The sequence below is a fragment of the Eptatretus burgeri genome, chromosome 8, assembly GCF_056783735.1.
Source record: "Eptatretus burgeri isolate ZD-2024b chromosome 8, Ebu_testis_v1, whole genome shotgun sequence".
Classification (NCBI taxonomy): Eukaryota; Metazoa; Chordata; class Myxini; order Myxiniformes; family Myxinidae; genus Eptatretus; species Eptatretus burgeri.
In genome coordinates this window covers 86788622-86816117 of record NC_140968.1, presented here as the reverse complement: position 1 = coordinate 86816117, position 27496 = coordinate 86788622, and the positions used below count along the sequence as shown (strand labels likewise).

The 27496-nt window shown below is 41.9% G+C and overlaps 1 protein-coding gene across 1 annotated transcript in view; it reads right to left on the bottom strand.

The window, feature by feature from the left end:
* The window catches only part of LOC147022212 (voltage-dependent T-type calcium channel subunit alpha-1H-like), a 481200-nt gene that overhangs the window by 22892 nt on the left and 430812 nt on the right, over positions 1-27496 (bottom strand). Inside the window, exons 23-26 of the mRNA XM_085890488.1 lie at positions 24296-24421; positions 19836-19925; positions 16859-17051; positions 10473-10624 (exon numbers count right to left, since the gene is read on the bottom strand). Of these exons, the coding sequence (XP_085746614.1) occupies positions 10473-10624; positions 16859-17051; positions 19836-19925; positions 24296-24421 (561 nt within the window). The remainder of the gene's footprint in view (positions 1-10472; positions 10625-16858; positions 17052-19835; positions 19926-24295; positions 24422-27496) is intronic.

Here is a 27496-nt window from a genome sequence, read left to right as displayed (position 1 = left end):
AACATGTCTCGAGAGAGACGAGCGAGAGAAAGATGCGCGGGAGAATGCTGCTCTGTATGAGAAAGAGAAAGAGAAAGAGAAAGAGAAAGAGAAAGAGAAAGAGAAAGAGAAAGAGAAAGAGAAAGAGAAAGAGAAAGAGAAAGACAAAAAGAAAAAGAGAGAAAAAGAAAGAAAGAGAAAGAGAAAGAGAGAGAGAGAGAGAGGGAGAGAGAGAGAGAGAGAGAGAGAAAGAGAGGGAGAGAGAGGGAGAGGGAGAGAGAGAGAGAGAGAGAGAGAGAGAGAGAGAGAGATATATATATATATATATATATATATATATATATATATATATATATATATATATATATATATATATATATATATATATATATATATATATATATATATATATATATATATATGCTTCATTAAGAAAACGCACGCACGCACGCACGCACGCACGCACGCACGCACACTGCTTGGCCTACATCGGTAATTCTTCAGGAATCGGCAGATTGGAATCAGTATGATTACTGACGACAGGAAGTACTGTACACAACCCAAAAACCTTGAGTAGCTTTCACCCTTGTTTTGGGGGAATTTCAACAAGCAAATTAAAAAAACAACGTTGCATTATAGACGTTTCAGGAAGATGTGCAAAAACATTAATCTTTATAAACAGCTGCCAATCGTCATGTGACAGGTGGAAAAAATATTTGGCTCTGCAATTTAGAAAACCCGTTAATATGGCAAACGGCTCGGAAATCAGGTGTTATCGATTATATTTTGTTTTGAAACTCACAAAGAGAAACCACGTAACCATTGTAAATCATGTATGTCTACCTGAAAGTAACTGCCGTCCTGATCGTGACATGAACTGTACCGCTATCGATGGTAGGGTGCTCGGCAAGTGGATTAAGCACTCAACAAATACTCCAATTAAATGGTTGATAAGTAATGGCTGGCCAGGCTGTGAATGCATACCATATAGGATCCCCTTAACTTTTAAGCTGGTCTTCACTGCGCTTGCAGCAGTTCAAGAAATCAAATGAATTTGTTCAAAAAATGACTTTCGACAAAAGCGTTGCTGTTTAACGTAGAACAACCCTGGAGACATCACAAAGTTTAATCGCCTGCGAAGTAAACGTTGCATATAATCCACCACGTTGCCTGCTCGCACGTGCATGCACTACGTGGTACATTGGTTCGCAGACCGCGCAAACATTATAATTTTACTTTAAAACATCCGTTTTTCACCAGATTTGCTTTGATTCCCTGAAGAGCACCTCACGAAACCTCCGAAAATATAGACACAGATCTGGCAGATGCTTTGGATAAGCAGTCCCTCTTGGGGATGGGGAATGCTATAAATCATATAGCTCAATGAAGCTGGTTAATTTTGGCACATTCCTTAATCCTTTATTCATTCAAAATAATTCTCCAAACAGTAGAAAAAGATAATTTAATGCTTTGGAAATTTCACATTTTCTTTTGTATCTATGGAGAAAGAGAGACCATAGCCTTACTTGCTTAAAGTAAATGGGCTTAGTTATAAGGCTTGTTATTTCTTTTAATTATCAGATTTCACTCCAGATTTCGACACTTAATTAGTCCAGACGATATCGGATCCTTACAGTGAAATCATATTTTGATGATACACTTTAATTAGTCCGTGAGAGTAGATTGAGAAAAATTGTATGAATAATGCATGAAATCGCTCCAAGCTCCTAATTTGAAAATGACAGCACTTACAAAAGTGATGTAGACGGCGATTTGTAGCTATGATGAACAGGAATTCAATAATACGAGTGAGAAAAGTGAAAAAGAAAAAAAACTTTAGCGTTAAGAAATCGTGGCCTGCTCCAAGTCAAAGCATGGTTGAGCAGGCCAAAAAACATGGCAGCTGCAGACCCCAGCGAGGTAACCCAGGATACACCTTAAGACCCCAGAGAGTGAGGTGGCCGAGGATAGCACCTAATAAAGGATATAATGAAATAAGGCCATCAATTATCTTCAAAAGGAATGTTTGAATTAACCCAAACACCCGATTTTCAGTCATGCACTTCCATGGAGTTCTCTTAGTATGCATGCAAAGTTTCAGGCTGCTAGGTTTCATGGTTTTGGAGTTATGGAGGAGACACACTGACACACTGACACACACACACACACACACACACACACACACACACACACACACACACACACACACACACACACACACACACACACACACACACACACAGACACACACACGGCCCCTCTTCCAATCAGTTGGGATGATGCCTGTGTTCCAGGCAGAGCACAAAACTGCATGCAACGACACGAGTGCAGCATTTCCACCAGCCTTGAGAAGTTCGGCATGGATGCCACAGATCCCTGGAGCTTTACCCCGTTTCAACCGGTTCACCGCAGCCCGTTTCCACAAGCGAAGGTGGACCATAGTTGATTGGAGGGTCAGCAACGGGGATTGTAACACCCTTGACGTTTGGCAGTTGACAGTGGCAACAGGGAATAGAATTGACGAATGGCAACAGGGAATATAATTCAATGACAGTGAAATTTGCAATTGTCGAACCAAAAGACAACCTCCATGAATGACTGGACAGAATTCAGAGGGACAATGCTCAGGCATTGAATTAATGCATATGGTGTTTAATGCTGCTTTATTCATGCAGAACGGGATGAAACATTGTCCTGGGCTTCAGTGTCCTTGGCCTCTAACGTCAATGCACTTGAATGTATATGCTGTGAAGGGCATACCCATTGCTTCTTGACAAGTTAGACATACCATTGTATATTGCTTTATACAATAGTGGCAGGGGTACCTGGCATTGTCCAGTCTATTTTTTGTGGCGACCTAAAACATTCCCTACACACATGTAAACACAGTTATGGTCACTGTGTGTCATGAGACTGTTGTCCATCTTAAAACGAGTTTAGCTGAACTCAGAATTCACGAGTCCACGAGTAACATTCTAGCCAGATTTTCAAAGAACACTGACTATAATTGTTTGGGATAATGTTGATTTTGGCCAGGAAACTCAAACTGGACATGGCACAATGCATTATACGAATGGTCTGATGGTTCAGCGGGTGGTGAATGTTCTCACAAATGGTTCGAAAAGAGTATATTTGAAGAATGGAGACAGGTCGCTGAAGATCCCACCATTGAGTTCCATCGAGTATTATACTCGAAAGAAAAGACATGGTCCCTTGAATCTCAGCATTTTATCGGAAGGTTCGTTGAAAAAACAAAAGTAAGTGGTTGGGAAGGGTGCCATTCCCATTGAAATGGCATTCATCTGCTGCAAATACGTCGGTACCAGGCTCCACTTGATCCGGGATTGACTGCGTTTCGTTTCGCTGACGCCAAGCTGAGGGATGTGATGATTGAAGCCAATTCAATTGCAGAAGGATCCATGAATGGTGTCATCTCTGGCCACCACGACAATCGGTCAATCTGGTGACAGAAGCTTCTGTATGAAAGTCTTCACTTCTTGAAATTCCGAAAATTCCTTGATTGTTTATCGGATGATGATGAGAGCTGTGTGATAGCAGTAATGCAGGAAATGCACACGTCGTTTGGAAATGTTGCATTCAAGGAGGTCAATATTATAAATTGATCATTTTGTTTAGTTACTGTCTGCGTCAGAACCAAAAGTACTATCTAAGATGCTGGGACTGCTGCTTTTGACATGACACATCGAAAATGAGGCGTATGATGATTCGTTGGATAAATTGCAATACTCCAAGCATGATTATTTCTTCAATAATTGACAGTCGACCTTCTTGCTTCCTCTTTGAAAACTCTGTTCTAATAGCTCTCAGAAACCGCAGTTTCGACTGTCTGACTTGTCTCGTCTTGAAGAAATAAATGGGTGCAAGGAAAAGGTTAAAAATGGCAAATATCACACCTCAAAGCTTTACTTATTTACTGAAGTACCTGATGATGAGAACTACAACTGAACGATTATTGATTACAAGACCTCGATACTTCATTTGACAGAGGTTAGAACAGGTTGGTTTGATGCATGCATAATTACTTCTCCTAATAGAGAGAAGTAATTACTAATTACATGAATCTGTGATGTATTGGAAACGAGGGTGGTTGTGATTGTTTATGAACAAAAATCGCTGTGTTTCAGTCACAGAGATGCCAACTTTTGGAAATCAGAATTAGGGAGGATTTTCAACTGACACCAAATAATGTGCGCGAAGCGCACATCTCGAGCGCGGAGCACTCGACCCTTGGGTGGGTCCAGGGCCCGTTTTAGGGCCCTGGAAGCTCTGGGGTTCTAGACGCTCTCTCGTGCCCTCTGAGCCCTATTTTGGAGCATTTAACATGTTAAGAATTCCCACTTTTTGAACAAAAAAAGGGGAAAATTGTGCACTTTTTAATGTTACATGTATGTTAATATTAGTAAGTTAGGGGACAATCAAAGATTAACAAAAAGCACAAAAGAAGCAATATTTTTCTTACCTTACTGGCTGGTACTACTGCTGCTTGCTTTTTCCATGGCAGCTTTGCTGAGTGACAGCTGTGTGGCTCTTTAGCCCTTCTGATTATGTCTTTGCTGTATTCTCTCTGGTAGCAAGGGTGCTATGAGCTAGTTTTTCAATTAAGAGAGCTTCCAGGGTTTTGACACTCAAATTGGGACGAAATTCAGTATGATTCTTCCGTACAAGACTGAGTGCCCGCTCACATGATGCTCGAATGAGGAATGACCAAGATTCCCTTCATCACTTTGCTCAAATTAGGATACTTCTTGGCACCAGTGCAGGGATCTGTGAGCTGTGAAATCTGGATGCCACTGCTCATCCACTCTCACTGTCTCAGTAGCAATTGTAGCTATGGAGGCGTCTGCCTGGTAGTGAGCGAATTCCACTCTCAAGACTGTCTATGTCACTATCACCGCCACTGAACAGACAGGGGAATTTCTTGATGAAAACTCAACACAGTCAAACCCCACTTCTTGGTGTAGCTTAACATCCAGCACCTGAGCATGCTTGGCTAATTCATCATCTGGCGGCCAGGTTTTGAAGATGTAATTGCAGGCTTTCACATAATATGAGCGAACTGCACTGAAGAAACCTTGGATGTCTGACCCACTCAGAGTGAAGGTGGATTTCTTGAGACTCCTTTGTTCCCTTATATACAGTTTGGCATCGTTCCCAATCATGAGGTCCTCATCATTCTTCTGATGATTTCTGTCAGAGAAGGGTACATTTACCAGAGGAACCGATGACACCGATGGTTTCAAAAACCGTACGAAGATATCTTTCAGAAGACCATTCAATTCTCCGTGCAGGAGATGAATACAGGGTCTGCCTCTTTGGAGCAGAAGATTCCCCTTCTCAAAAAGCTTGTTAGCATATCGAAGGAAGAAACAATAGAGTTTTGTTTGTGGAGACAAGAACATCCTGTTGACACGTTTTTCTCTAGATTCCTGCACAGTGTTTGAGGAAGATGCGCTTTAGTTGTAGAACTCGTAGTACACTTAGCCGCAGGGCGATCACACTTGCGTTTACTGCCAGCAGAAGAGGTCAGACTCGTAGTACCAGATCCAATTTTACGTTTGAGTAGAGAGCTTGAGGTAGGTGCAGCCAAGGAAGAAGACCTCCGATTCGAAGGTTTTGCTGAGCTTCTATCAAGTGATTTGGCAAAAGCAGAACTTAACTTGGGTCCTTCTTTGCCTGTAGATGGGACTATCACAGTCTTTCTCGACTCTGAAGGGATCTGCTTTGTAGATGAACGTGATGAAGGGCCGGTGATGCTACCTGCTCTCAGCATTGGTTTTGGTGCTGTCCCTGCTGTCTTCTTCGCAGCAGATACTGCAGTGGTAGTGGTGAATGCTGCTCCACTAGTGCTTGATCCTGCAGTGCCAGCACTGGCAGTAGATACAGTGCCCTCCTTCTTGCTCGTTGCTAGAGTCTTGGCTACAGTTGCCTGCATTTTTCTTCGGATTTCTTCTTTGAAGAAGAGGCGAAGTGGCTCCCACTGTTCAATCAGCCTGTCTAGGCACTGACCAAGGGACAGCCACCTTGTTGCGACATGCTTCAGAATCTTGTGTGTCGGGGCATCACAGAGTTCTTGCAGTGCTTTCACTCCTTTGACGCGTTTACTACTTTTGTCCAAGTAGTAGTAAATATCGATGAGAAAGTCATCTAATTCAATGGGTAAGGCCTGAGCCGCCTTCTTGGCCGTATTGTGCATCATATGGGAAGGGCATCCCATGATGCAGCACTCTGGATTTTGTTTGTGGATATAAGCAGCGACCCCTTTGTGCTTGCCCACCATGACAGAGGCATTATCAGCACAAAAGGAAACACAATTTCCCCACGGAATTTTCCTGTCACTGAACTCATGATCAAGCAGTTTGAAAATGTTTTCTCCAGTGGAATCTTGTTTGCACGCAGGCAAACTTAGCAAACCTTGCTTTCACAATCCCAGCACTGTTGTCATAGTACGAAATCAGGACAGGATATAGCTGGGCCTCACCACTGTCATTGCTACCGTCTGTAGCTAGGCTAAATGGAGCTAGTCTAGCAATATCGGCAATAGATGAAGCAGTAACATTTGACAACTCACCAATTACACTGGTCAACAACAAATTTGTTGTCTGCATTTTTAAGCTGATTTAGGACGAATCTGATGCGCTGAATCCAAAACTCACATTAGTTTTGTTCAATCAGGTCAAGTTTTTTGAGATATGGCCACATGTCGTTTTTTACATTTTTGTTCACATGTACGCATGTGTGGAGCATTTTAGAAGAAGTTGGTGGGGTAAATGTCATGTCAAATAATTGTTTGATTGGAAATAATTATTTTAATGACAAGAAGTATTCAGGTACGATAGTTCTAGGTGATTATGTCGAAAAGGGATCAGTTTGAAGTCATAAAACCTCAAAATCTTCCAAAAATTGGTGAGGCAAAGCATAAAGTTCGTGGATCAAAACTAAAGTTAATGGGGCAGATTTTGTAATAATGTGATACAAAAAAGTTGTATTTCTTGAAATAACGAACTCTGAAGAATGTACAATACCTACATGCGCCAATTTATGACATGCGCTTCTGCCTGCTTGGAGTGCCACAGTACGAACCCAAAGATTGGAGACTGTTCATTGACAGCAGCAAGCGATCACTGAAATGTGTTCTGCTACACAACGGCAACCAGTTTGCCTCTGTACCCATCGCTCACTCGACTACACTGAAGGAGAAGTATGAAGCGGTGAAGTACGTGCTGGAGAAAATTGGTTATGATCAGCATCAGTGGTTTATTTGTGTTGACCTGAAGATGGTGAACTTTTTGTTGGGACAACAGTCTGGCTTCACCAAGTACCCTTGTTTTCTGTGCATGTGGGATAGTAGGGACCGTGCTCAGCATTACACGAAGAAGGACTGGCCTGTGGGAGGAATTGGTGCCATGCAAAGAAAGGAACGTCATCAACGACCCTCTGGTGGACAGAGACAGAATACTCTTCCCACCGCTGCACATCAAGCTCGGCTTAATCAAGCAGTTCACCAAGGCTCTGGACAAAGATGGTGACTGCTTCACTTACTTGTGCCAGGCTTTTCCAGGATTGACCATGGAGAAGTTGAAAGCTGGCATCTTTGATGGTTCTCAGATCCGTCAGCTCATCAGAGATCCAGAGTTCAAAACTCAATGAACGAAGTGGAACTGGAAGCGTGGAAGACATTTGTTTTGGTAGTGAAGAACTTTCTGGCAACAATAAGGCCAGAAACTACGCAGAACTTGTCAACAACATGCTGACTGCTTTCAGAAACCTGGGTTGCAACATGAGCATCAAGATGCACTACCTATTTTCACATATGAACCGGTTTCCTGAGAACCTGGTTCAATGAGTGACGAGCAGGGAGAGAGATTCCATCAGGACATGAAGGGGAGATGGAGACCAGGTATCAGGGTCGCTGGGACGCAGTCATGATGGCTGACTACTGTTGGAATCTGAAGAGAGACCTCCCTGCCGCTGAACATTCCAGGAGTTCGAAGAAACGGAAGTTCAAGCCCTGAAGTTTGAACAGTGGTGACGCAACATGCAATTTACTTGTACTTACCTTTATCAATGCCCACCATTCAGATGACAGTAATCGATGTTTCTATCATGTAATCAATAAATGTTGTTGGCAAAACATTTTTTTTCTTAAAAACATGTTTAGGGATGATATGTGTTGACAAAAATCAGCTGGTAATGCCACAAAATGTAATTGATTTTGTCACAAGATCTGATTTTTTCAAATCAACTTTGCACAAAAACCTGACCTGATGTTGATGGATGCCAGAGAAACGGATGCCATTTCCTGATTCAGCAGTGCCAGAATACCCTAATTCACTTGTAGAAATCTAGACAACATTCAGAAAGTAAAAAATTGTTGACCAGTGTTCTTTTTTCTTCTTTGTTCTTGTTCTTTTTTTTTTCTTTTTTTTTTCTTGCTTTTTTTTTTTTTTTTTTTTTTTTTTTGTTCTTGCACATCTTGCACATCTTGCAAGTTTTTGTTCTTGCACATCCATACTTTGAAGCAACTTTTGAATCTGGAAACATCTTTTGAAATAGAGGTCCAGCATGATCTGAGACTGATATGGGCAAGTTATGTTCCACAATAAATCCACTAAAGAGAAGTTCCGCTCGGGTAACATCCTCTTCCTCGCTTGTCCCTTGTTTGGTGAAATAATTCAGAAGTGTACCGGTACTCGTGCTCGAAGATCTCTCCTTTGCAATGTCTGTGTGCCGTTTTGGTTTCCAACGTGCTTCCGAATATCATCGCGACCTCCGTGCTCAACTGAAATATCAACGCTGCATACTGACAATACGCATGATGAATTCCTCTTTCAGACTTTCGAATACACGGGTATTGGAGACTGTATTCGGTCTTGCACTTCTGAGACCATTTCTTGGTCTTCGTAAGCTTCTTTCTGCCATTTCGTAATCAACATCGAGGGCTTGAAGCATCGGTAACTTCGAAGTCGATGTTCCACAGCTCCAGCGCGACTCGTAGAACTCTAGGGGCTGTTAAACACCGCACGGTGGTCGCGACCGCCGGGCTGGTACGGGCCCAGCTGCATGCAGTGAGCGTATCGCATGCATATACACTGTGCATACATACCGCATGCACTGTATTGCACACAAACCGCATGCACTAAATCTCAGTGCATGATCGCATAAGCGAGATCCAGACCCAATGTTTCGCTGCTCCTCATTTGAATTTGCAATTTTTTACGTACAATTTGGTAGCAGCGAACGTTATGGAGTTACCACATGCTATACGTAGCAGACGATGCTTTTCATTCAATTCTCATACTAGTACATTCTGATTAGTGAACAGTGCAAAAATATCAAAATTTCGGGAGGATAAGGATAGTGATCGTAAGGGCGGGAGTTTGGGTGAATTTTCGGAAGCCTCCCGATGAAATCGGGAGGGTTGGCATTGCTGCAGTCATGATAATTATTTTAATAAAGCAAGGGCAACCTTGGTATTTTGAATTTCGAAATCATGTTGTCCAGTCTTCAGGTTCACCGAGAGTACAATAGTCCATATGTGAGTGGTGTTGGATATATGAGCCCTTTAAAATGTCCTAATTGTCAAAAAGGGACTTTTTGGACCCTGGTGGCAAACTTCAACATCCCCACAGTACCGTGTTGGACAGAGATCTCATGGAGAACTTTTTACTGAGTCCATATATCCATATGTGAGATTTCGAGTAGCACCTCAATCATGGAAAGAAATCTGATTTCTACCTCCTTTTATACCTGCTGCACACACGGCTTAATATTGTTATTGAAACAGGAGTGCAATTTTTCTTGTAAATTAATATTGGCATCACCTTGCTAGATTTATCCAGTTGATTTATTTACTCAATTTCAATTTTATACATCATTCATTTTAGATCTTTCCAAGTTCGTTAATCAAACGTCGATGTTCCAAAATCACGCATTCAACGCAAAATCTCCTCAGGCCCAAGCTTGCGTCAATATATATATATGTAGCACAGAAAATAAGATATTTAAAGGCAACTTAAAACAGGGTCGATAACATAACTAACACTTTTCTGAACAATATCTCACCTGACAATAGATAGACTCACAACTTTCAAAGGGTAGTGTGGCATGTGCCCCAAATTTATGCCGTTGATATGCTCTCCCAATTAAATTAAACAGACAATTTTCGCTCAAATAAAGAAGATAAATAAACCATGTAATGGCCTGCCTCCCACAAAAGATGATAGTATTGCAGCCAATTTTATGAGATGGAATTTGAAAACACAACAACAACAACAACAAAAAACTCCTGTTGCTCTCACTAGAAAACCACCAGCAAAAGCTTCTCATACACTCACATACACTTTTATGTTAAAATAATACCTGTGGTGGTAAATTGTACTCCAAGGTCAGTTTGACGGAGAAGCTGCACAACTTTTGCTACGTTTGCAATTTTTACAACTTCTTTTGTTTTTTAGTTTTTAAGAGGCGCTCACCGTAGGCTGGTCATAATGCTCCACCGCCATGGTGATAACGTTGAGGCCAATCACAGCAGTGATGAAGAGGTCAAGGTAGTTGCTTGTACAAACCGAATGTATGAGCAGGCGAGTGTGCGAGTACTCTATATAGTACGGTTTCTTCTGTGCTCCTGCAAAATCAACACGTGGAACACCACGGCAGACTACGATGGCTCTCTGCCTGCATTCCCATGCTTACCCACACAATGGTTGTAAGGCAATCTACTTCCATTAAGTGTACCTTGTTCATTTCTAAACATTTACAATTAACAGTGAAATCGTGTTCACACATCTATTTTCTATCATGGGAGTAATAAAAGCTGCCAGACTACCCAATAAAAGGAAAAAAATTATAGGTATTAACAGTAGGGCCGATTTTAATTAAGTTGAAAACTCAGTGATCAAACAGAGCTTCATTTAAATTAACATGGCTTCAAGTTACATCTCCCACAAACAGAATCCGATTACCTCCGTCTCAATGCATAATGAATTTTTTGCATCATCTACAGTATTCCCGAAGCGAAGGGAGAGGATATTGTAATCAGTCTGTGTGTCAGTGAGTGTGTGAGTCCACATCCAGATCGACTTTAATATAGATTGTTCATATATATATATATATATATATATATATATATATATATATATATATATATATATATATATATATATATATATATTGCAATCTCTATACCAAGAAGACACTCAACAGTTAAAAAAAAATCTTTCTAATTGCTCTGTGTTGTTTTCATTTATGAAATTTCAACAAAGTTGTCTAATTCAAATGCCATGAGTAAAGTCTGAAAAAATTGTGTGCAGCATTTTCGCCAAAAGTAAAATGTATTTCAAGAACATTTAAAGGGTACCTCAAGACCATGGGCTCGACTATCATGTTTGGGCGGCCTTCGTCACATTTCAAGGTGGCTAGTTGACCTTGTGGTCTGAGTTGCACTCGAAGGCCGACAGGCTCAACTAGTATTCCGACACAGCCTTAGGCACATGCCTGGTGTTGCCTCAATGGTTAGGGTGGTGGGCTTTGGATCCGAGGGTCCTGAGTTCAAATCCCACTCAGTTGTTGAATTAATACCAAGTTGGGTTAACTCGGTCTGTCATCCTTCCAAGGTTGGCAAAATGAGTGCCAGCATGCTGGTATATTGATTCGGAGTGGCGACCCGTCCAAGATTGTGCGCAATAGCCAAGGAGACTGCCGAAGCAGCACCGACGCTCTGTACAGAGTATGGTCCCAATCTCCTCTCCTTCGGCACAGTTGGACCTTAAATGTGGTTGATGTCCAATTTATCGGCACTCATTACCGAGGATGTGTTTGTCAGCACCTAGATCTAGTCTAATCGATATTGTTCAGTCAAAGGTATTTCAAAAAAATAAAATAAAATAAATGGCACATGCAGGTCTGCAAATAAATGAATCAAGGCTACAAATTATGAATTTAAAATAATATCTATGGATTATTGTTAAATGCTGTCTTGGACATTGTTGTTTTTGGTGATACTGTGCAAGGTTTGGGGGTTGAGAAGTTTTCTGTGAAAGCTCATCATGGGAAAAATGACTTTTCCGGTCACTGGGGATGGATACTTTTGCAAGTTTTTCCCGTCATTTGGGATGGGTATGCTTCCTAGTCATGTATAAGGGAATGTTCAGAACGCAGTAATATGAAAGAGTAAATAAATTTGAATTACACATTTGGCCTCTTATTTTGTACTGCTAAATAAACCTCACACGACAAATAATTACACTTCAGCCAAACTGGCTGCTAATGCTCGGCAGTCAACAAGTCAATGCAACACAATCTTCGGCTAATTATGCAGAAAACTACAAAATGCAGATATTCCTGCATCAGAACATGAGCTAATGTACGACACGCTGTTCTGGAGGACCTTGGCGTTTACCCGTATATATATATATATATATATATATATATATATATATATATATATATATATATATATATATATATATATATATATATATATATATATATATATATATATATATACACACACACACTTCCCTAACAAGCCCGAATTATCTGAATCATCTGTTGATATATGACACATACGAAACTGTGTTTCGGCGACGAGATAACAGGAAACAGAAATGCTCAGCAAAAAAAGCCCAAAACAGTTTGTTGTGCATGGCAGAAAGTGCAGAAAGCAAAGATAAGAGTCTGAATGGGCTAAACACTCCCTGATATTTAATATGCAAATGATATGCCTGCACAACCTGACTACCTTAAAAGGAATGGCACTGTCACATAAGCCCGCAAACCTCAATGGGCCTGACCTTCTACCGCAATGGATTAATGAGCCTCTTGATGCGGCTAGCGAAGGCCGTGCTTTGCGCAGGGAAGTCCTGAGGTTCGCCCTCGAGTGGCGAGGATACCCGTGATTGCAAAAACAAATCATCCAGGTAACAATCTTCTTCCTCTTGCTCTGCCTCACTCTGTTCTGTCAGCATCATGGTCACATCATTTCCCTTTAGCCCCAGCACATAAATTTAAATCTGTGAGCATTACCTTGCTAGTTAACTACTTTATCAACCCTTTATATGACACACACACATATGTCCTTCTGAAACTGGACCAGCATCAAGATACTGTATATTCACAGCAAATGATCAACATAATCCTCCTCATAATCATCAGTCCTAAAAGCATGTCCATGATAAGTATTAGTGCAAACTTCATCATCTGCACCACACATACAAATATCTGTGCAGTTTGTATTCTCTGATCTGCAGGAGCAGTGGGAGAAGCATCTTGTTTTCTTACAACCACACTTCGTATGGTGTATGATTGCATGTGGGGCAGGAAGCTGCATTGTTGGGATGGCCACCAGTCCATCACCCTCCACTTTCCATCCATAGTCTGTCACTGGCAGGAGCTGGAGGTCAGCCACATCATCTTGGAGCCACATCATTGCTTGGCAATGTGCACGTGCGATAGTCTATGTTAAAGTTCCTCGAGTGGGTGGCACCTTTTGCTCTTCTGATCGTTTCTTTGTGAACAATCTCCAGTGATGTCGCCAACATCAGAAGTGGATGTCCCTGGCTCGTATAGCTGACAGACAAACTTTTATAGAACTGCAGTTGTTTCTGGTGATGGCTCAATGCGCTTCTCAAGGGCAGCAAAGGCAGATACCACACCAGGGAAAACATATTCAGTACCTGCTAGCAGCTGGGCTTGCCCTTGGCAACAAACTTTCCAGTTTGATTTGCTCCAGAGAAAGCATGGATGCCTGGCAGTGCAGCAGCCTTTTCCTCACCCAGTGCATAGAATATGGGTAACAACGGGTTGACTCGTTTCTTGTTCCCTGTCCCTGTGACAAAGTAGGTGTCTTTGGACAGTCGTGGATAGCATCTGATAATCAGAACAAGGACATCTTTATCTGGGGACTGTGTGTACAATTCTGAAGCTCCTCAGTTTCCAACATCTTGGCTGTGTAGGATGATTCTAGTATGAGCTTCTTCATGTGCTGCAGAGGTGCAATATGTCAACACTGTCGGACATCACGTCTTTCCTTGAAATGACAATGAAGCTCATGGTTGTCTTCTTATAGTGGTGCAAGGCTTTTTTGTGAAGTACACAGTTAGCTGGTCTTTCATCTTTGTGCTTGAAAGGAATTTTTTTGCTGATACCTTCTCTATAGGTGTGTTGTCTTCCACACGATAGATGATGGCTTGCTTTCCACCTTTGCGCCTCACTCTTGTGCTCTCCTTCAGTGATGTTACAACATCGTAGCAATCAAACACGAGATGCACCTCATCATATCGTCTTTGGCCTTGCTGTCCAGTGTGGCAGTGAAATGATCGGCCAGCTCTGAACATTTTTATCCATGCTGGCTTGCCCATTGCATGCACCAGAGCCATGCAATCTATGATGGTGACCATCTCCTGTGGAAGTTGAACATCATCGATTGTTAACATTCTCTGGCAGCTGAGCACAATCAGTTGCCCCATCTTTGGGGAGCTCATCCAGTATGGCCATGAGCTTGCTTTTGTCAATGCATGGTTGAAGTGCTCCAGTCATGCAGAACAGCTTGGGTAGTGAAGTGAATTTATACTGACCAATGGCTTCCTCGAGATGGGACCTGAAATGGCTGGGACCTGGCAACAATCAGCATTTGGGCAAGCAGTGCCCTGCTATCCTTCAGCTCTATTACTTGATCAACCAGTTAATGCTTCACCACCTTTCTTGCACTTGTCCATGTTTTCAGCTGAACCTTTTTCATTCTTGCCCAGATGTGGATCTTGTCACTATTGATGCATTCTTCAACGAAGGTAGCATACTCATTCTGGCCAATTTCACATTGGGTGCAGATGTTTTTCTGCACTTTCTCTGACATGGGGACTTTGGTGATGATAATCACCAAGTCACCCTCCCTCGTATATCACGGGGTTTGGAGAAGACTTGACATTTTTTAGATGGACAATATTTTCTTCTCATCTCGTCCACAACACAGCTGCCCTTTCATGATACTGTTGCCACATCGTGGTTGGGATCATAGCCATGAGGATGGCTTCATCTCCTAGCCGAGCCAACTCCAAGGAACACCGATGAACAATTTTAATACTTGTTTTATCTAGATCAGCACAGGTTGTGCTGCATTCTTGACATTTTATGTTATAAATAATAATAAATAGACATCGTTCTTTTTGGATTGTATGCATTTAACAACATAATTTTTATTCATCTTTCTCTGAAAAGAACATAACTATAAAATTAAGATACATTAGGCCGGGAGCCAGTGGGACCTACCTTGCACCCCCCTGCGACAATTTTTCACTGATACCACAGTGTTCATACATATGCCAAATATCAGAAAAAAGATGTTCCCTGAAAAATAACTCATTTGCACTATGCTTTATCAAGCTGTTTCCATGGCAACCAATCAAAAATAGACGAATCTCACAAAGATCGGCAAAATGTCAATATCGCTGTCAAATATAAACATAAAATCACAAAATTGGTGTCAAATTTAAGCTTGTACATTAACGTATTAAAATAGGTTTTGTTTATGCTAATTAGCTCATTTGCATATTAATTTAATTTGACTTAAAGACAATAATTCCCACAAAAATGCAAGAATTTCCATTTTCTTTCCTTGTAATTACCACACATGTCAGTTTTTTGTCAAAAAAAACATTACTTCAGTGTTGCCAGATACAAGCCAGGCTGGCAAAAATATATTAAAGTTTTCGAATTTTTTAAAGTCGGCTAATTAGCATTAAATACAAAGAACAATGAATCGTTCGAAAATCATGTGAAATCAGATTAATCAATATAATTAATTACCTGGGCCTGATATAATACATAACTGTGACATGATGTCTGTTGGTGTTTAAGGGAAACAAGTCGTGTAAGTAAAATAATTTCTGTTTGAGTAAAAGTCGTGGAAATAATTTTAAATGCATTGATATGCTAATTAGGATCTGCCATTATGGAAATTCTTATTTTCGTAAATATCTCAACTTCTGGTACATGGAAATTTGTAAATGAGGAATCTACACATATGTTTGGAGGGTCAAAGGATAGAGTGAACATATTTCCTTTGTTGTCAGAGATGTAGAATAATGTTTGGATAGCTTAATTACATGCAAAAATAGAAACAGCTTCATAAAGCATAGTGCAAATGAGTTATTTTTCTGGGAACATCTTTTTTATGATACTTGGGATATATATGAACACTGTGGTATCAGTGAAAAATTGTTGCAAAAGGGGGGGGGGGGGTGCAAGGTCGGTCCCACTGGCCCCCAGCCTATATGTATGTATTCCATATCCAAGCACAATCATGTCATTCAGGCTAGAAACTAAAAGCTGAAATCAGGGAAAAGCTGAATTTTGGTGAAAATGGCATTTGAACTTCGACCTTGGATCAAGGTCATTAAAGGCCAACATAAAAAAAACATGGCAACATCATATTTTTCTAGGTACAAGGACTCGGGAGAATGCATTTACAGTGGTTGCCAAAAATTAAGATGCCATGTCCATGGGACCCCAAAACTGCTACATTGCCCTCCCCTCCCCCACCCAACCCCTCCCCCCCACACTACCACCACTTTAGGCGCAGGTGGGTCTCATTCTTAAGTGAAATGCATTTTAACTGTACTATTTCTTTCACGTGTATAATGTAGTGTGCTTTTGATATTGCTCGAGTTATTTTGATTGCTGAAGTAGGGTGTGCAAAGCCATCAAAACCATGTTATTCTTCTCATTCATAAACAACCTCCACCTCCACTGTTTCCTTTGTAAACTTTCATATCATTGGCCAGAAGTTTTTTGTTGGCTCAACCAATCAGTTAGAACATTACTGAAGAAAGAGATGTATACACCATCGTTTAAGCAAACTCACGCCGTCGTTTCTTTTCAATACGCCGCTGGCGGCGTTCTTCTCGCATTTGTGCCTCTTCTTCTTCCTGGTTCTGTCGGCATTTATGGAAGTTCTCCACCACAACGCCCACGAACATATTGAGAACAAAGAAACTGACGAGAAGCAAGAAGGATATGAAGTACAGGAGCATCCAAGGGTTGTAGTTGATGATTGGCTGTCGGGGGTAAGAAATAATTTAGTCGATGCCATTTTCATTGAAATTCACCCTCCCGATAAGAGAAAAGCATTTGATTTAGAAAACGTTTCATTTTAAAGAGAATCACATATTTTTCACATCGGTCAAATAGCAAAGATTGAATTTTGCAAAGTATAATCTTGAAAACCCAAACCGGACAAACATTTTTTGGGATCATGTCAATGCTAAGATTTGGTGCAAGCTCAAAAACCCAGGAAGTCAATTTCCAGACATATTCAGATGTATCTTAACCTGTGAATGAGCAGAAATGGTGTGAAATCCGAATAAAATGTCACGGATGAGTGCTGTTGGTGTGGTGGACAGCTGGTGTGCCTTCACATACTGGGACATGATGCAGCGAACTGACCTTCCCAGGAGGACAAAGTTTAAAGGTGGTTAGCTACATCTGCCAGAAGTTTTTCCCACCATGAAGAATGGTACTTTGTGCTCCATTACCCCAATTAAGGGGGAGCAATTGGGCCTCCTACATGTCTGTGGCTTTCCAGGCAAGAACAAAAACCAGAAAGATTTCAAACATCTCTTGAGGTACAAAGATAAGGTTTTTTTTTTCAGTGATGGGATTCAAAGACATGTGCATTTGTGTTAAATAATATAAATAAAGTGAAGGTATTAAATGTGTTTGCCTTCAACTATTTGGCATTTCCTTTATGATACAAAGAGTGGCTTTGAAGTACATACTCTGTTTCTTTGTGCAAAGGCCCTTTGGAAACATTTATGGCACCAGAAGGAAATAAAATAAATTAATATTGAAAGGATAGAGTGAGCTTATGTGCACATCCCAAAATAAATTCCCTTTTGCCAATTTGACAGGGGCAAGATGACCTGTACTTGCCAATGTCTTATTAACTTGTAAGCTCACACTCACAATTTAGTAGAACCAAAAATTAAATCTTATGAAGGCAATGAAAGGTATACTAAAAAATACCGTGATGGTTGTGAGCGCCCAAGTAGGACAAAGTGCATCCAATATACTGTAGATGAAAGCTAGTTGTGCCTGAGTATTCTGTATAGCCATTATGATATATCGTATTCATGTGGATAGATATGTGTTGCGAATGTTCGTTAGCTAAAGAACATGTTATTTTTCTTTCTACATCCTGGACTCGAACCATTTCATGTGCAACACCACACACGGACCCGCCATGCCAACTCCGGGTGCTGAAATTGTGCGTGTGGCAGAAAGCAATCAATCATCAGAAAATGACAGGCATGTAGGACCTCCCCTTTCGTGGAAAGCTTGTGAGTTAGCCAATGGCGAGCTGTGACGAGGCAGAACAGCACGGGTTGGGAGGAAGAAAAAGAGCAATACATATCTGACAACAAAGAAGGGTGTGTTTCACTTCATTATCGCTGTGTTTTTCGCAGAATTATTGCTTTGTTTCGCTTTATTAACTCTCTTATTCACAACTCTATTTCTCTCTCACTTGGGTATCTCGCTTGGTCTTTCTCATTCTGTCTTTCTCTTACTTTCCTTTTGTCTGCTCTCTTCCCTTCACCTTGCTTGCTCCTTCAGAGCCTTTCAATTATGTTTCCTGTCTTTCTCATTGCCATACGCACAAGCACCTTTCACCTCATGCTTCTACGCATCTTCGTTTAAACCCGGTTGCCTCACCTCGTTGCTCGACAATATCACAGCTCCTCAACTTGCCTCACCGACAGCTGCTCTCCTGCCACATACCATCGTGTGCAGCCATCCGTTGGTTAGACCCAAGGCTAATTAGTCTCTAATGGATGATAAGGTATGGCGACGTAATGTTGATTCGCTCGGCCAATCAACATCTGTTGTGCGGCCGTTGATACGGTTCCCCATCTGCGGCAGTCATCTCACAGGTGCGGTAAACTGACACTGGACATGAGGATCCGGCCAGAGTTGAGTGTTGCGGACGACAACTGTGGTCTTTTTATAGATGCCTAGGACTGTCGGAGTTATCTGAGAGCAGCGAGGTCCGGCATAACACTTTTTCACCTGTGGGCCCATATTTCTTGCAGTCTATATTTTCCTTAGGTTGGGGTTATTATCTCACTCCTTTGTGCAGAAGTGGTCAACTGAGTCTGTGGGAATGTTTTTGAAATGAAAAACATTTATAGGCCGGTTTTTGTGGACCTCATGTCGTACATTGCATGGAAGGAGGAAAATACATAATATGCTTCTTACCATTAAAATAAAAGAAAAAAAAATTACTTTTTCTCTTTTCTGAAAGAAACAGCACTTTTTGCTGGAAGCCATATGTGCATTTTAATCGAACTGGATTAACAGCACAAACAGAGGATAACTTAAAACGAATGCCTATTGGAATATTTCTGTATTTATTTTCTCTCTCACACACACACACACACACACACACACACTCACACACACACACACACACACTCACACACACACACACACACACACACACACACACACACACACACACACACACACACACACACACACACACACACACACACACACACACACACTTCAACTGCCATTGAACTAACTTTGAAAATCAAAGCAAAAATATGTAATAATACACTTTCCGTTCCTATCTCCTGAAAGCCCTACAGCTTTGCTGGACTGTATAAACCGATTAAAAGCACTACAATTGGCAGCAATAAAACTGCTAACTAGGATGGAGTGTTGATTACCTCTGGAAATTGCTAGCTCTGTTAAATGTAATCACATCAAGTTTTGACAATACAGGAATTAATGTGTTATTCCTTGAACAACCCTGGCACCAAGTGACTTTGGTGTAGCACCTGTTGGTCCACTGCAACAGCATCAAGCCCAGTGTACATGATGTTCACCCATCCATCCTTAGATGATAGGACAAAGAGAGCCATCAGCGCCTGTGATGACAGGTGAATACGAGGTATGTTGGTTAGTTGGCTTGGTTGGTTCATCAAACAATCGGATTACAAAACTGGAATGTGAAAAATGTGAAAAATATGTCAGGTAAGAACTGTAACATCATCATAATTAATCAAATGACATTCACATCAGACATCTGTTGCTGTGGAAAATATTGGATTGATGCAACTTTGAAGACACCTTTATTGTAATGCCAGCAGAGCCTAACCATTGCTTCGATGGTGGACCAATTAGTTGGCTTGTTAGCCAAAAATCTTGAGTGAGTAGGAGAAGGTAAGAAAGACAAATTTACCCATGCACAGAGTGCTTTAAAAACTCAACCCCTACACCCTCCCTGTCCTCACGTCCCACTCCCCCCAATTTGTCCCCCGTTCCTCCTGATGTCCGTCCCTGTGAGAAATGTCTCATACAGGATGACAGGCAGTGACAAACACGTCCAGTTTTTTTTTTGGGGGGGGGGGGGAGGAAAGGAGAATACATTAACCCATGCTAAGAGTGCTTTAACCTCAGCGTTGTCCAGGTAAAAAAGGAAATTGTAACGCCTATCTTGAATGGAAATTGAAAGTTTACCAACACCACCAGGTGATGGCGAGTACACGGTACTCATTTATAAAGATAATTTATTCCCTCTGATGTCCCCCACACCCTCGTGTGATGCCACGGCCATATAGTTTATGTTACTTCCAACACAAACTTGCATTTGTATCCCAAGACTTAAGTTTGCAACGTAAATGATGTGGCTGTGCATACAGAACAAAGAAAAATTGACAGTGACACAGACACACACACACATATATGTATATGTATATACATATATATATATATATATATATATATATATATATGTATATATATATATATATATATATATATACATACATTACATATACTGTTGTGGCCATAAATATTGGCACCCTTGTACTTTTTTTTTTCAAATAATGCACCATTTCTTCCAGAAAATTGTTCAAATTAAAAACCCTTGTGGTGTCCACAAATGTATTTCTTTGGTTTGCAGTGGAACAAAACAAAAAAAGCTGAAAAGAAATGACTAAATCTTAGCTTATTCCACACAGAAATCCTGAAAGGGCCTGGATAATATTTTTGGCATCTTTTAGAAGTTGTTAGAAATAATTAGATTTCAAGCAGGTGATTCTAATTTACTTTGGATAGAACTCACTTGTGGTGAGTTGCAGGTGTCTGCAATATAAAAATCACTCATTCAACCAGTTTGAACAGAGAAAATGAGTCATTATGCTGTTTTGTGTCACTGTGTACCGCAATGAGCAAGGAGAAAAGACAGAAAACCAGAGAATTGTCCGAGGAGGTCAGACACAAGATTGTAGCCAAGCATGGACAATCTTAAGGCTACAGGTTCATCTCCAGAGACCTTGATGCTCCTGTGTCCATGGTACGCAATGTTATCAGGAAGTTTAAGGCCCATGGCACTGGAGCCAACCTCCCCGGACATGGCTGCAAGAGAAAACTTGATCAAAGATTGCAGCGAAGGATTGTTTAAATGGTGGAGAAAGCAAAGTTTTGGTGGCACCCCACAAAGACCAAGAGTCCTCTAGAGGGCATCCTGGTTTCATTCAATCAAACGCTTTGTGGAGATCAACATAGGCTGCAAGCAGCTCCTGCCGAAACTCTCATCTGCCTTCCATGAAGACCCAAAGGGCAATGATACGGCCCATCGATAACCTCTTTGGTGTAAAGCCTGACTGCTCTGGATGCTGGTGCTCAAGCAGATGGTGGCGAACCCTCTCAAGAATGATCCGAGCAAAGACCTTGCCCGGCACTGAGAGCAGCATCACCCCTCGCTCAGTAGTTGTTGCAGTGCTGGCGATCATCCTTCCCTTTCCAGAGAAGGACAACAAGGTCCTTCTTCCAGTCAGTTGGGATGATGCCTATGTTCCCGGTAGAGCACAGAACTGCATGCAACGACATGAGTTCAGCACTTCCCCCAGCCTTGAGAAGTTTGGCGATGATGTCACAAATCCCAAGAGCTTTACCCCACTTCAACCGGTTCACCGCGGCCTGTATTTCCACAAACAAAGGTGGATCACAGTTGATTTGAGGGTGAGCAATAAGGATAGTCACACCCTTGAAATCCAACTCAACAGCTGGTGGTTCAGCCTGGTACAGCCGCTCAAAGGAACCGGCCCAGTGGGCCTTCACTTCGGACTCCTCTGTCAAGAGCCCACCACCCTCCACTTGAGCTGCAATACACCGAGGGACAGGCTTGGAGGAATGCAGTGTACAAATTCCCCTGTAAGCAGGACAAGAATCACTTGACCACAGGTATCGCTCTACCCCCTCACAGATTCCTCGCACGTATGCCTCCTTCTCCACCCTCAGCACACACACAGTTTTAAGCCTCAACTCCCTAAAAAGCTCAGCTCTGCCATTAAGCCTGGCCCTGCAACTCTTGTTAATGGTATCCAGTGTCCCTTGAGAGAAAATATTCTGCTTTGCCATACAGTGAGTTCCAAGACATCCACTCAAACATCAAGAATGGTGGTCTTGAAGGCACTCCACAACTCTTCAGGAATCCCCAAAGCACCCAGACTCCCCAATTCTCCACTCAGTATGTTCGCAAACTCCTCAGCTACCCTCGTATCCTTGAGCTTGCCATCATCCAGCCTAGGCTGGGATCGTAGCATTCTCCCAGATTTAAGCTGCAACTTCGGAGTTGCCTCAACAAGTCTGTGGTCGGTATTGAGGAACTGAGCACTCCGGTAGACCCTGCTGTTCTGGATCATCCTCCAGCGACCATCACCAAGCACATGGTCAATCTCCTTTGCCAGCGTTGAAATACCAAGTCCAGCGATGAGCCTTTGGGCAATGAAAAAATGACCCAGCCACCATTAGTCCATGACTTCTTGCAAAATCAAGGAACTTAGTGCTATTCTGGTTCACAGTTCCAGACTCATGGGGACCAACACATGTATCATAACCATCCCGATCAATTCCCGTCAATGCATTGAAATCCCCCAAGACGAGAAGAGTATCTCGCCTGGTGCACTGACCAACCAGACTCGAGCATGGTATAGAATGGATCCTTCACGGCACGATCACTCGCCTCAGTTGGAGCATATACAGAGACCATGGAAATGACACAGAGTAACGCATCCTTTGTCTCACAAAACGCTCGTTGACCGGTGTTTCCTAAATTATCATTGGAGTCAGCTTATTGGACACAGTGACAGCAACCCCTTAGGCATGGTAACCTTCAGAGTGACCATACCAATAGGAGGTGTAACCACCTCCCATGATCGAGCCACTATCGGGTCTGCAAACCTGAGAGTGTTGCAATACCGATGTTTAAATGCTTGAGCTCAGATGATAACAGAGACATGGTGATCATCCCCTCTTCAGGAGAGGACATTCCAGGCACCCACCCGAAGGGACATGCTTCAGGTTAACCCAAGGAGACCGCCATCTTGTGGACGACACCTCAGCACCACCACGCCATGCACTATCACAATCTGACCCGGGAAGGTCACCCCGTGGTCTTCCTCCTATCATCAAAGAATGGGGGTCCCGAAGGCTTTGCCCCAATCCCGTCATCTGTTGAGCTTTCAGCACTGACTCACTGACAGTTATTAATGATTGGTACCTTCCAAGTGATGTAGAAACCTGAAATTATGTGCCGATGGACATCAAAACCGATACACTGGATAAAATCACAGAACCATCAGAAAACATCTGTAAATGAAAATATAAATAAATGAAAACAAACATGAAAAAAAAAATGCAAGTGAGCGACTTGAGACAGTTGGGAAGCACGGTAATTTTGTCTGCCGACAGACATCGAAGGCGATACACCGGAAAAATTCACAGAATCATCGGACATCTTCCATAATTGAAAACAAATATATTAATGAAAAAAGAAAGAAAATAAATCAATGAAAAATCAAATGCAGGTTAGTGAACTGAGACAAAGCGGAAGCATGGCAATTTTTTGTGCCGTTAATGATCTTCAAAAGGGGTGTTTTCATGAACGAAAACACCCAATTTTCACTCATGCTCTTCCTTGGAGTACCCTTGGTATGCATGCAAAGTTTCAGGCTGCTAGGTTTCATTGTTTCGGAGTTATGGAGGACACACACACACACACACACACACACACACACACACACACACACACACACACACACACACACACACACACACACACACACACACACACACACACACACAAACATGTTGCAATGGTCTCACATCCCCTTCGGAGTGAGGCTAATGATGAACAATGGCATAGAAAGCAGTGCACAAAAGTGGTAAACAACCTGACATTATCTCATAAATGTGCGAATGACAAAACCACCTTATGACAGACAAAACTCACCTGTCCTAAGTTGTCGAAGTTGTATTTGTGTTTGACCCATTTGTAACTGGCCTGAAGGCAGTCTGACTTATTTGTGATGTTACGTATGTCCATGCCATCACAGTGATAAAACTTCCCTTTGAACAGCTGTTACAGGGAAAGAAGGGCAACCAGAATTAAAATGAGAGCAAACATGATGCATTACATCATAATGTCTGTGTAATATCAATGGTGTATATGATCTATGTTAATGTTAAGTGTGCAGTTTCATAATTTGATCTTCACTTTTAATTAAGAGTGACAGAGCAATGCATTAGATGAATAATTTCTGAGGAATTATATCTTAAAAGTATTGGAAAACAATACCCAAAAGCATGCATTTCCGAGTTCAATGCACTTGCTTTAAATCAAGATGGCAGCAAATGCGATAACAAAGACGGTGAAACAGTGAAAATCCAATGACTGGCGGCAAGTGTGGTGATGATTACCCGTCAAGGTTATATACTGCACAAGCATATAGTTATCATGGAGTACAGTAGTACTCCATGTGTAGGGATGGTGTGGGGGGGGGGGGAAATGGCCACCCCATGAAATGTGTACAAAATTATATGCTGAAAAGCGACTATAGAGTGAAGTCGTATGCGTTTAACAGCCATACCCTTTAGTCTCGAAAGTTTTCATAACTAACAAGAATGAAAAAGATGTCAGAAAACATCATTAAAGTACCTGAAATGAAAGTTCGCAAAATCGCTGAATTGTTCATTCATCGAATTCTTCATAAATGTCATCCAGCCAAGCACAATTATGGCTGAAGCAACTACAATGAATGATTCCAACGGAATAAAGCGACATTCTCTCTTGGGTATTGTAGATATACATTAAAAAAAAAATTAAAATCGGATTTAAAAATGAATATAATCACAATACATCACCACCTGTTGAATGCCATTTAGACATGCACAGAGTGAGAAACTCTCCCATCAAACTCACTGTCTGCCGTAAAGTCTCCGTCATGGATGGCAAGGAAACGTGGAGCGGAAGATACGACAACATGCGTAATTTATGAAGGAAAAGGGCGCATAACGGTCTGCTAATGCTTTTTTTTTGTTTTCCATGTCGAGGCTCGTGTAAGAGCTAATACACAGAAACACATAACAAGGCAGGAGACAAGAGGGGTGGGAGAGGGAAGCACAAAATAGTGGGGAAGAGACAATAGGAGATCTGTGGATGGGAGACGGATGGGGTGGGGTACACAGGGAAAACAAGATGGACATAACAGGGACTTTCAGAAGGAAAACGGAATTTGAAGGAGGTGGGGTTGGGGTGGATTAACGGGGGCAGAAAAGATCATGGTTTTGGATGGGGGATGACATGAGATGGTGGTGACCAGCTGTTTTGAAGACCTGGAGAGATGAGTGGGATTGAAGAGAGTGTAGTTTGTTTCAGAGGCGGGAAAAAAAAGAAGAATGAAAGAGTGAAATATTTCTTTGACTTCAAAAGGGGGTCATTCTGGGGGTTGTTTTTTTTTGTATTCATTGTCGAGGCTCGTATGAGAGCAAACACCAACGCACAACAAGATGGGCAGGAGACAAAAGGGGCAGGAGAGGGAAGGCCAAAGCAGCGGGGAACAGATATTAGGAGATCTTGCAAGGAAGAGGGATGGGGTGGGGATCACGGGGAAAACAAGATGGACACTACAGGGACTTTCAGGACCATACACGGCAGGGAACTTTTGGGAAGGAAAGCAGGGAATTTGAAGGAGTTGGGTTTGGGGTGGATTAGCGGGGGGGGGGGGTAGAAAAGATCATGGTTTTGGATGGGAGAAGATACCAGGTGGTGGTGAAGAGCTGTTTTGAAGACCTGGAAGGAAGAATGGGGTTGAAGAGAGTGTGGGAGTTTATTCCCAAGGCAGGAAAAAAGAGGAATGAAAGAGTGAAGGTGAGCAGTGATTCGTAGTTTTGGTAGTTTTACCAGAAGATGATTGCTGGCAGATCTTGATTTTTTGTGGGATTTGTGGGATTTTTTTGTGGGATTTTTTGTGGGATTTGTGGGAAAATCCTTGTGGGATTTTTTTGGGGGGAGGGGGGCATATCGCAGACAGAGCTGGGGGGTGCTAGACCGGAGAGGAGACGGTAGAAGACAGAAAGACCACTGACCTGCCTGCGGTGAGAGTGTGAGAAACCCAAAGACTCAGCCTCACCACGGGAGATACCAATGATCATAAATGCCTTGGTTTCCACAGCATGATGCCGAGAAAGGTGAGAGGCAGGAGCACCAGCCTAGAGAGGAGAGCAGTATGCCATCAGGCTGCAGACAAAAGCTTTGTCTGTGATCAGCTCAGGTGGGCCAAGGAAGGACTTTGCATGACAGAGGATGCCCAGTCAGTGAGCGGCTTTGGTTATTGAAAAGAGCATTCTATTCACTTTTCCATATTCCGTATGCGTACTATTGTTCAAGCAAATCATGCAGTACCTCCTCCTTATGTAAATAGATGATTACATATTTACATAAGGAGCAGGTAGTGCACATCTCCATTTGACCACTTTATAATACATATTTATATTATACAAACACAGGGGAGGGAATTGGAAATGCCAACATTGACAAAAGGAACACAAGGGAAGAGGGTACGAGAGGATGCTCATAAAGGAGTGGAGAAAGCAACATGGAGAAAAGGAAATGACGGAATAAAGACTTGAATCACTGCAGTGACCCGGATCATTGACTAAGTGAGTGACACAACAGATAGCAATGGAGGTATCTTTTTATTGTGTATTCATAGATAAGGAGTAAATTGCGGAAATTAAGATTGAGGAAAGGAAGATAATGTAGCATGAAAAGAGAAGGGAAGGAGGTGAGTGGACTTTGGGAGAGAAGGGGAGGAAGATTGGGAGGATATACAAGTATGGGGATATAATAGAAGGTAAGGAGCAGAGAGAGGAGGAGAGGGTAAAGAAAGATTCTGCCATGTTGGTATAAAAAATAAATTGATGACTAAAAAAGTGAAGCACAAAATGGGAGCAGAATGTCTGAGTGGAGACAAAAGGGACATAAATATTGGACAGGATATGAAGGGAATGAGTGTAGGGACTTGGGTGAGATATATCATTGAAGCAGTTGGGGGTTGGGGTTTCTTCATGTTCGGGTTCCACTCAAAATAATTGACTGGATGAGGACATCATTGACCCCTTTGAAACAGAATTTACTGGATGATGGGGAAAA